The 11,319-nt window shown below is 34.8% G+C and overlaps 1 protein-coding gene across 1 annotated transcript; it reads right to left on the reverse strand.

Annotated features, from left to right (window-relative positions):
• LOC145934314 (uncharacterized) lies at positions 1-600 on the reverse strand. Its single transcript, XM_083034680.1, has 2 exons — positions 399-600; positions 1-233 (listed from the first exon to the last, which is right to left on the reverse strand). The coding sequence occupies exons 1-2, from the start codon at positions 598-600 to the stop codon at positions 1-3; spliced, it is 435 nt and encodes a 144-aa protein (XP_082890806.1).
• Positions 601-11,319: the final 10,719 nt, after the last annotated feature.

Here is an 11,319-nt window from a genome sequence, read left to right on the forward strand (position 1 = left end):
TTAAGCAGCTTGTTCTTCATTTCCTGCTCGGAAATAAATCATTTGGCGATTAGGCAAATGAACTGCCAATCTTATTACTGTGTGAGACTTCATGAACAGATCGTATCCGTTAAGTCTCCACATTGCTTCTGGAGCACTAACATATCTTGCATCTAGGAATGAGTTAACTTCATCTATTTTAATGAATCTTGTACCATCTCGTGCTTGCACTTCAATTGCAGCACAATCAAATCCTTTATGAATATATTTATATAGATATTTTACGCTCTTCACTGATGAACATATTTCTAAATTGATGTGTCGATTATATTTCATTATTAAATATGGTGAATATGGCACCACCCATCGATTATCAACCTCTTTATTTCTAATCATGTATTTTTTTCCAATATTCCTACGTTGATACATAGGATATCTATTTACATTAGCATTAGTTTCATCACAAAATTCTTTTGGAAAACCTTTTGAACATTTTCCATCGTCCCCAGTGCAAGGATATCTCCTCGAGGGATCTCCACATGGACCGTGAATCATGTGTTTCAAAACTTTTTCATTAAGGTCTGGATATTTTTCTTCGTTAGGAATTTCTTTTTTAACCATTCTATTTATTTCACGAATGACATTTAACATCTGAAAACAGCAACTTATTTATATAGTCATTTATTAAATAACTCACATCAAAAAATATAAACTATTATTACCCATAAGGTGTAATTTTTTAACGCTATTTGTATTTGTATCTATGTATCTATGTATGTATAAAAAAATTTTATAACTCATTCGAAAAGTAATCTGCGATAAAAAATTTTCATGAAAGGTGTTTTATGAGATTTAACTTCCGTAACTTTAAAGATATCTTAATAATTGTGTATGAATATATCTTAATAATTGTATATAAACACACATTTTTCTTTAATTCCATTTTTCAATGTTTTGTAACATTCTAAACACATTTTTGTAGAAAGCAGTTAAAAAATTCTTTTATAAGAAAACTAAGCTACATCTATATTTAAAAAAAATTTTTTTTTTTAATTAGTCATCTCCGACAGATTTGCGAAATTTTGGTACCAATTTCGTGAAAATCGGCTCATAAATGCGTATGCGCGTGGGTGGATGCGTGGGTGGACGCGTGGATGGACGAAACTTAAAAAAAATACATAGCAACCTTTTCCGATAAATTTGCAAAATTTTGGTACCGATTTCGTGCAAATCGGTCCATAAATGCGCGCGAGCGTGGGTGGATGCGTGGGTGGGATAAAACTTATAAAAAAAACACCTAGTAGACATCTCCGACAGATTTGCGAAATTTTGGTACCAATTTCGTGAAAATTCGGCCCATAAATGCGTATGCGCGTGGGTGAATGCGTGGGTAGACGCGTGGATGGACGAAACTTAAAAAAAAACCACACAGCAACCTACTTATAAAAAAAACACCTAGTAGTCATTTCCGACAGATTTGCGAAATTTTGTTACCAATTTCGTGAAAATTCGGCCCATAAATGCGTATGCGCGTGGGTGGATGCGTTTGTGGACGTGTGGGTGGACGAAACTTAAAAAAAAACCACATAGCAACCTTTTCCGATAGATTTGCAAAATTTTCGAACCAATTTCGTGAAAATCGGCCCATAAATGCGTATGCGCGTGGATGGATGCATGGGTGGGATGAAAATGAAAAAAACCACATAGCAGCCATCCCCGAAAAATTTGCAAAATTTAGGTACCAATTTCGTGAGAATCGGTCCATAAATATGGAAGTAGTTCGCGGTCAGACAGACAGACAGACAGACGGACGGCACTTATATATAGAGATGTATGACGCATATGACAATGAGTAAAAATTAACAAAAATTGATGAAAAACCCTGAAGAACTCATGTTCTAAATCATTACCTTTTTGCGAGAAAGTTAGTTTTGGTAAGAACTGCATTTTCAGTATTATATATTATTGAGATTAATTTAAACATCTTATTTTTGTTTGGAAAATATATTAATAATTTTTATTTTTTGAATTGTAGGATAAATTTATTACGCTTTTAGTTTTTAATCGAATATTCTATATTATTTCCATTATGCCAAGAAAACCAGCAGTGCCACATGATCAAATATTTGAAATTGTTAAACAATTTGAGGTTTTTGATTTTGCAAAGGGAAAAATTAAAAAATCAGTGCATCCAGTCTGGGCAGATATCTGTAAAAATCTGGAAAATCGCATAAGTCCAGTATCATTGTATTTATATATCTTACAAAATAGACATAATATATTAGATAATTTGAAAAAATTCTTAGGATTTGATAATAATGTTCAGAAGCATGCATGCATTGATTTTAAACAGTATGATGAAAAAAGTATGATTGATGAAAGCTATACAACTGCTGAAAATAGTACTACTGATTCAGAGAATGAAATTTTTAACAAATGTATACAAAAGGGTAAAAATAAAATTAATTTTAATATCTCTTTTTCGAAAGAAGAATGGGTGAAAATTAAGCCGCAAGAAAAGATGAGAAAAGATGGTTTTTTCAATTTTCGACTTTAACGAGGATGGACTGATGTATTTGTCCAAAAAATTTGGAATAAATATAAGCTCCCTTGCACATATTGTTTTTCAGAAGAAAAAGTATACAAAGAAATTCAGAAATCGTATATAAAGATTCGAGGATATTGTAAAGAGTGTAAAAACCAATTACTTGGCAGATGTTTAAAATATCCTGTAAATGACAATGATAATGTAATTTTTCATATCTACACACTAGATACACGAGGTATTATTCATAAGACTAAACATCGTTTAACAAGGCCTGAAAGGAAAAGAATAAAAGCACAATTACAACACCAAAATGCTGTACAATGGAGACGTGAAAACGCTAAAGAAGTAATGGATTATGGTGATGAAGATTCTGCCCATTTATATAACTTAAATGTCCTCCGGAAAGCTCGTCAAGAAGCTAAAGACGAAAAACTTGAATTAAAACTATTCACGAGTCTTTTTGATTCAATTTTGAATTTAAAAAATAATGTTGAATTTAACATGTCGATTAGGGACGTAGGCTTTGACAAATTTCATGTCTTTTTTTGGTCTCCTGAGCACATAGATTTATTTAAAGATCTAGTGAAATTGAAAATGCCTATATCTATTGATGCAACAGGTTCAATCGTGAAAAGAATAATGCGATTGCATAACAATGGAAAACAAAAGAGTGGGCATATATTCCTGTATGTTGCGGTAACACACATAGGAACTCAGATCATCCCTGTATGCCAAATGTTGTCTGAGAAGCATGATACCAATTTTATATTATATTGGTTGAATTATTGGATAAGTTCGATAGGAGAAGCATACATACCTCTAGAAGTGACGACAGACCGTTCCTTAGCATTGCAAAATGCTTGTTGTTTAGCGTTCAATAGTATGACATATAAAAAATACTTGGAAAACTGTTTAAAATTATTAAAGAATGAAACATCAGATGTACCAAAGTGCTACATTAGAATTGACATTGCACATTTAATCAAATCTATCTCACAATGGAAATGTTTCAAGGGACAACATAAACGAATCAAGGATTTTTATATGAGATGTATAGGTCTATTGAGCAAAATAGAGAATTATTCAGATTTTAATAACATGCTGCTTTCTATTTTCATAGTTTGTCAGACTAATTACGATGAGTCACATTCACAATGTGCAGAAAGTAGAAAGTGGCTAATAAATAACCTTCAAAAACATAAGTTCAACGATTTTAAGCAATATGATAAATCTTTGGAAAATGCAGGTCAAACAAATGAAGAAAGTTTTTTAGATGTCCAAAGCGAAAATCTTGTTAAATATATTGAGGAAATTAACAACCAAGTATCAATAAAACAGGACGACACAAATCCAAATTTTCATCTAACACCGAATCCATATTATTTCCCCGATATTATGAAGAATCTCACAGATTTGTCTACACAATTTCCAGCTTGGACAAATGTAATGCGCCATATTTTTCCATTTTCATCAGATAAAGCCATTAGTGCAAGATCGGAGACGTATTTTGGCGATGTAAAACAAAATGTATTAGAAAATCACAAACCAACACGAGTTGATAAATTTTTAATTAAATACATAAGATCAGTTACAGGAATCATGAGACTAGGCAGAGCTGCCTATAATCAACAAAAAGACGAAGCCAACTGTATTAAAAAGACTATCGGTGAAGAAAATGTCCTAAACTTTAAAGAAAACTGGCGAAATTTAATTTCAACATCAGAAGTTTTTGACGAAGATAATTGTAGTAAACAAGAGTTAGTAATCGATGAACTCACTGATGACTTCGTTATTATTAATGATGAGGTATGTGTATATAATTTCACAATAAATATTTGTAATACTGTTAGAAATAGAATATTTAGGTCGTTATATGCTAAGTTTTTTTTTTTTTTGTAAAGGCCGTATTTTTTGATTTGTTTCATTTGTAAGTTTGTCTTGTGGCGCATCTGTCTTCGCTGCAGAGATCCTTCTTTATACGCATGCGCTTTGTAGTTGTTGTCCAAGCATTGGTTTACTTGGTTAAATGGTTTACTTCCGAGAGTTATTTTGTATCTCATTTTATATGTATTACAGTATTATTTTCACTATTCTTTTAATAAACACACATTAATAATTCAATACCAAAGACAATAAGTGTTGGAATCGCAAGATTTAATGGAATTTATTGAGGGCACGGACATACAGCCTGACAAGGAGACAAAATTAAAGGACTGGAAAGAATGGAAGAAGCGTCAGTCGAAGACATCTGTAATTCTACTAAGCTCAGTAGATCACTGCATATAAATTTGGTAAATTGTACGACGCCGAAGACAATATGGCATAAGCTATACTTGTTGTATGGAGACACGACCGAGGATGCCAAACAGCGTTGTTGGCAACAATTCTATGAGTTTCGCATAAATGATAGTGAGTCTGTCGCAACGCAATTAGAAAAATTTGAATCTATTTGTAGGAAGCTTGTTGACGCCGCTGAAACGGTTTCGGAGGCCGCCATAATGTCAAAGCTGCTGAGCAGCTTGCCGTCGAAGTTTTCTGCATTCAGAATGGCATGGGAATGCACTGCTAAAGCTGAGCAGAAGAAAGAGAATCTACTTGCCAGGATTATTCGTGAGGACAAACGACTAATAGTTGCGGAGGATGAGGCATCATCACTAGCATTGCAAATGAAAAGTCTGCAGGTAAAACTTGAAAATCAATCAAAAACTGATACAAATTGTAAACAAGGTAAGAAAAAGAAGATTAACGTCAAGAAAATAGAGGAACTCAAGAAGAAACATCCGTGTAATTATTGTCATGAGGTAGGCCACTGGTATCGAGAGTGTAAGAAACGCCTTGCAGATGGTAAAAATAATGAGAAGAAAAAGTACGAGGCGAAAACAAGCGAGACATCCGGATCAGCATATACGAGTGATATTTCAGCGTTCTACTCAGAAACAAAGGATAAGGACAATAATGTATGGATAGCGGATTCAGGTGCCAGTATGCACATGACCTCTCGACGTGAATATTTCCGTGAGCTTGGACCGGTAAAAACGGTACGTTGTGTAAAAATAGCGGGAGATAAAGTACTCCCTGCAGTTGGTATTGGTACAATAGACATTCAAGCAAAGGTAAATAATAAACTGGTAGATCGACAACTAACTAACGTACTTTATGTTCCGGATTTGAAACGGAATTTGTTTTCAGTGGGAGCCATAACTGATAGAAAATTCTCGTTTCATAGTTATAGCGATCGTTGTGAAGTTCGAGAAAGTAACGGAACTCTATCTGCAGAGGGAATTCAGTCTGCAGTATGGTTATCTTTTCCGTATGCTCTTCGACGTGAAGAAACCAGAAGAGTGTAACTTGGCGCAGCAGGATTCATTGAAGTTATGGCATGAAAGGTTGGGTCATCTTAATGTAAAATCTATCAAAGAAACAGAAGAAGCAGGAGCAGTAAACGGAATGAAAATTAAAGCCGGAACTGAGTTCTTTTGTGAAGCATGTGTAATGGGTAAGCAAACTCAGAAGCCACATTTTTCAAGCAAGCGACAGAAAGCTGAAAAACCAGGAGAAATGATTCACTCCGATGTGTGCGGTCCTTTAAATGTAGAATCTCCACGAGGATCAAGATATTTTGTCCTGTTTAAAGATGACTGCACTGGATATCGTACGATTAATTTTTTGCGACACAAATCTGAAGTATTTGATAGATTCAAGGAGTATGAGGCTTTAGTATTTAATCAAACTAACAATAAAATAAAGGTGCTGCGCACAGATAACGGCAAGGAGTATTTATCACAAGATTTCAGTGATTTCTTACGAAAAAAAGGAATAGTACATGAAAAGTCAACACCTTATGTGCATCAACAAAACGGGCGTGCAGAACGAGAAATGCGAACACTGGTTGAAAGTGCCAGATCGATGTTGATCGCGAAGAACTTGCCAGAGTTCTTATGGGCTGAGGCCATTAAGACTGCAACGTATGTTTTAAATCATACTATCTCAAAGCAGCTGGATGGTATGACTGCTTATGAAAAATGGTTTAGGCGTAAACTAGAGATAAAACATATGAGGGTATTTGGATGTGACGCATATATTAATATATCAAAAGAAAAGAGGAAGAAGATGGATTCAAAAAGCAAGAAGATGATCTTCGTGGGATATGAAGGAGAGTCAACAAATTATAGATTATGGGATCCAGAAAAGAAAAAGATACATATTAGCTGCAATGTTGATTTTAATGAAATAATAGAAGAATCAGATATTGTGGCTGAGAATTCTAAGAGGAAATCAGTTCTTAAGTTGTCGTTTGGAGACTATTGCGGCATGGAAGAAAATACTGATGAGCTACAGCAAACAGTTGAAGATCAACCTGAAGATCAACCTGAAGATGATGGTGAGCAACTAGATAATGAGCAGGCTACTGCAGGAAGACAATTACGTGATAGAAGTAAATTACGTAAGCCAGAACGCTATAATGAACAAGGTTACGCATTTACCGTCGATTCTGTGCCTATGACATATGAGAATGCAATCACTAGTATGGATAGTGATAAATAGCAAAACGCAATGTGTGAAGAAATAACTGCACTCCGAGAAAATAAAACATGGACCTTTGAAAAACTTCCACAAGGACAGAAAGCTATTGGCAAATGGGTGTACTGCAAGAAGACGGATTCTAAGGGAGATATCATACGCTATAAGGCAAGACTCGTGGCAACGTCAGGGAGTTGATTACTTCGATACCTTCGCACCAGTGGTGCGTTATGAATCCATCAGAATGCTCTTGGCCATCGCAGCTAAGGAAGATTATGAAATTGCACAGTTCGACGTAAAAACGGCTTTTTTGTATGGCACTTTAAAGGAAATAATTTATATGGAGCAACCTAGAGGCTTCGAAGATAAGGCAAAACCAAATGAGGTTTGTAGGCTAAATAAAAGTTTGTATGGCCTCAAGCAATCTCCACGCTGTTGGAATTCAAAATTTGTTGAATTTTTGAAACTTTTCAATTTTAATCAGACGGAAAGTGATCATTGTGTGTTCTATGGTAAAGTAAATGGAGTAAATGTATTCTTAGCACTTTATGTAGATGATGGTCTTTTATTGTCGAGCTCAAGAAAAGCAATAGTTAAAGTACTGAAATTCTTAGAAGAAAGGTTTCAAATAACAGTGGGAGATGCTAAACAGTTTGTAGGTGTCGAAATTGAACGTAATCGTCAGAATCGTACAATAAAAATCGGGCAGAGAATTTATATTCAGAAAATGCTTGAGAGATTTAGATTAGAGGATGCAAATCCTGTAGGTGTTCCAGCTGAACCTGGAGTGCATTTGACTAAATCTCAATGTCCGGAAAATGAGAACACAAACAAACAGATAGAAAATATTCCATATCGCGAGGCAATCGGTTCTCTTTTATTTATAGCAGAGTTAGTCGGCCTGACATAGAATATGCAGTAAATCACGCAAGTCAATTTTTAAATAATTATAGTAATGAGCATTGGAAAGCAATTAAAAGAATACTTCGATATTTAAAGGGGACCATCGATTACGGAATTGTTTATGGTTATAATGAGACAAATTGCGATTTATATGGGTATACTGATGCAGATTACGCTGGATGCATTGATACGCGAAAGTCTACTAGTGAATTTGTATTTTTGTTAAATGGCGGTGCAATTTCATGGTCAAGTCAAAAACAGCGTGTGGTTGCGCTCTCCACAACAGAGGCAGAATATATTGCATTGGCTAACGGTACAAAAGATGCAATATGGTTGAGTCGTATTATATCTGAGTTAGGTTTTAAATGCAATATGGTTCCCATGTATGTGGATAATCAATCCGCAATTAAATTAACAAGCAATCCAGAATATCATAAAAAAACAAAGTACATTGATGTTCGGTTTCATTTCGTCCGAGATGTGTATGAGCGGGGCGACATAGATGTAAGATATGTAGAAACAAAATTGCAACTCGCAGACATTCTTACAAAGCCTTTAGCAAAGCAGCAGTTTGATAATTTCAGAAGTAAGATAGGTGTATTAAACGAACCTAAATAAGTGGGAATGTTAGAAATAGAATATTTAGGTCGTTATATGCTAAGTTTTTTTTTTTGTAAAGTGCCGTATTTTTTTATTTGTTTCATTTGTAAGTTTGTCTTGTGGCGCATCTGTCTTCGCGCAGTCCTGCAGAGATCCTTCTTTATACGCATGCGCTTTGTAGTTGTTGTCCAAGCATTGGCATGGTTTACTTCCGAGAGTTATTTTGTATCTCATTTTATATGTATTACAGTGTTATTTTCACTATTCTTTTAATAAACACACATTAATAATTCAATACCAAAGACAATAAGTGTTGGTGTATTGATTCACTCATCCAATAAAAATCTAACAAATACAAACAAAGATACACTAACAATAAATTCACTAGCTGCTCTGTTAACACTCTGCCGATAGATTTTTGAAACTTTGCTGTGACCCATACAATTTTCAAAGAGTTCTTCTTCTTTATTAATAGACATTGACGAATACTCGCACGGTCATCAATCGGTAATTTCAAAAAGTTATCATGGTTGAAAATAAGATTTCTTATTTCCCGTCGACAAAGTGTTAACAGGTCATTCTGAATTAATATACATTAATATATCAACGTCAACAATATATTAAATTAGTTTCTGCATCTCTCTGTATACGTCTTAAGTTGTCCCAAACCCAATAAAAATTTTTTTATACAAATTATGTATATGCTATATATAATTAGTTATAATTATATACAATTAGATATAATTATATATTTTTTAAAAGTATATGTTTGAATGTTCAATTTAATTATGAACTTCCCATGATTGATTTTATGATCGATCTATAAATTTGTCAATCTATTCATCTTATCAGTCGACTTTAAAATAGTTAATAATTATTTTGTTATTAATTGCAAAGTAATACAATAACATAATACACCAGAGCACAGGAGAAGAAATGTACTATAATAAAAATCATATATACATGATTCAAAACAACCGTTTGTCCTTAAAATGTCGTATTCCTGACTGAATTCTAAGACGATTTTTCCTTTGCCAAAATTTGATCCGAAGCTTAGTTTTCAAATTATTAAAAGAAATATTAAGCGAATTACGGCACGAGTACGGGCGGTAGGCAGGAGCGGCGCAACTCATTATCCGACGCGGGCGACTGTGTGAGGCACTCGCTGCGATCAGCTGTTCGCTACACGCGATGTGTTAGTGTTTGTTTATGTCTGTGTTTTGCGTGTGTGCGTACCTACACACTCTCTCTCTCTCTCTCTCTCTCTCTCTCTCTCTCTCTCTCTCTCTCTCTCTCTCTCTCTCTCTCTCTCTTTCTCTCTCTCGCACTTACTCACTTTTATTCTTACCTTGTAGAGGTGTTTGATGACTTTACTTCTGATGAATAATTGTTGCACGACTGTTAACAATGAGACGTTCCCATCTGACACACCGAATAATAAACAAATTTTTCTTCTTTCAGAAATTGTATCCACATTTAGAACGAATACACTCACGCACTTGATCGAAAATAAAGAATATATTTATCGATTGTAACAGTTAATCACAATCTCGGTTACTACTGATTGATTATTAAAATAACTCACAAAAAACGCGTTAAATGCAAAGCGCACGTTACTCGATGCGGATGACAATAGTCTGCGACGATGACAACAGACTGCGGTGACGCGACGTGACGCGATGACGCGACGCGACGCGACGATAACAATGACGGCGTTGCCGAACGTCCAAAGAAATCTATTAAAACGCATGAGAGCTTGCGTTAGAATCGATGGTGGTCATTTTGAGCACTTATTATAAATTTTTTTGAAACTAAAAAACAACTCGCTCTTTTCAGAGCAACCAACACATTCATACGTGGAACATCTTGTTCGCAAAAACCTAAAATTAATTTTTCTTATGTCTCGCTTGCGAAAAAAAGGCAAAACAGTAAATAATGTTGTTATTAAAAAAAAAAAAAAAAGCATAACGTATTATAATACGTTATAATATGTTTTTTTTTAATAACTTAAAAATTATACATATTATTATCACATGTAATGTATGTACGCGTTCACGTTCGGCAACGCCGTGATTGTTATCGTCGCGTCGCGTCGCGTCACTGCAGTCTGTTGTCATCGTCGCAGACTATTGTCATCCGCATCGAGTAACGTGCGCTTTGCATTTAACGCGTTTTTTGTGAGTGATTTTAATAATCAATCAGTAGTAACCGAGATTGTGATTAACTGTTACAATCGATAAATATATTCTTTATTTTCGATCAAGTGCGTGAGTGTATTCGTTCTAAATGTGGATACAATTTCTGAAAGAAGAAAAATTTGTTTATTATTCGGTGTGTCAGATGGGAACGTCTCATTGTTAACAGTCGTGCAACAATTATTCATCAGAAGTAAAGTCATCAAATACCTCTACAAGGTAAGAATAAAAGTGAGTAAGTGCGAGAGAGAGAAAGAGGAGAGAGAGAGAGAGAGAGAGAGAGAGAGAGAGAGAGAGAGAGAGAGAGAGAGAGAGTGTGTGTATGTACGCACACACGCAAAACACAGACATAAACAAACACTAACACATCGCGTGTAGCGAACAGCTGATCGCAGCGAGTGCCTCACACAGTCGCCCGCGTCGGATAATGAGTTGCGCCGCTCCTGCCTACCGCCCGTACTCGTGCCGTAATTCGCTAAATATTTCTTTTAATAATTTGAAAACTAAGCTTCGGATCAAATTTTGGCAAAGGAAAAATTGTCTTAGAATTCAGTCAGGAATACGACATTTTAA

This window comes from Prenolepis imparis, unplaced genomic scaffold, assembly GCF_030444845.1.
Source record: "Prenolepis imparis isolate NDT839.2.m4 unplaced genomic scaffold, iyPreImpa1.0 SCAF_3, whole genome shotgun sequence".
NCBI lineage: Eukaryota > Metazoa > Arthropoda > Insecta > Hymenoptera > Formicidae > Prenolepis > Prenolepis imparis.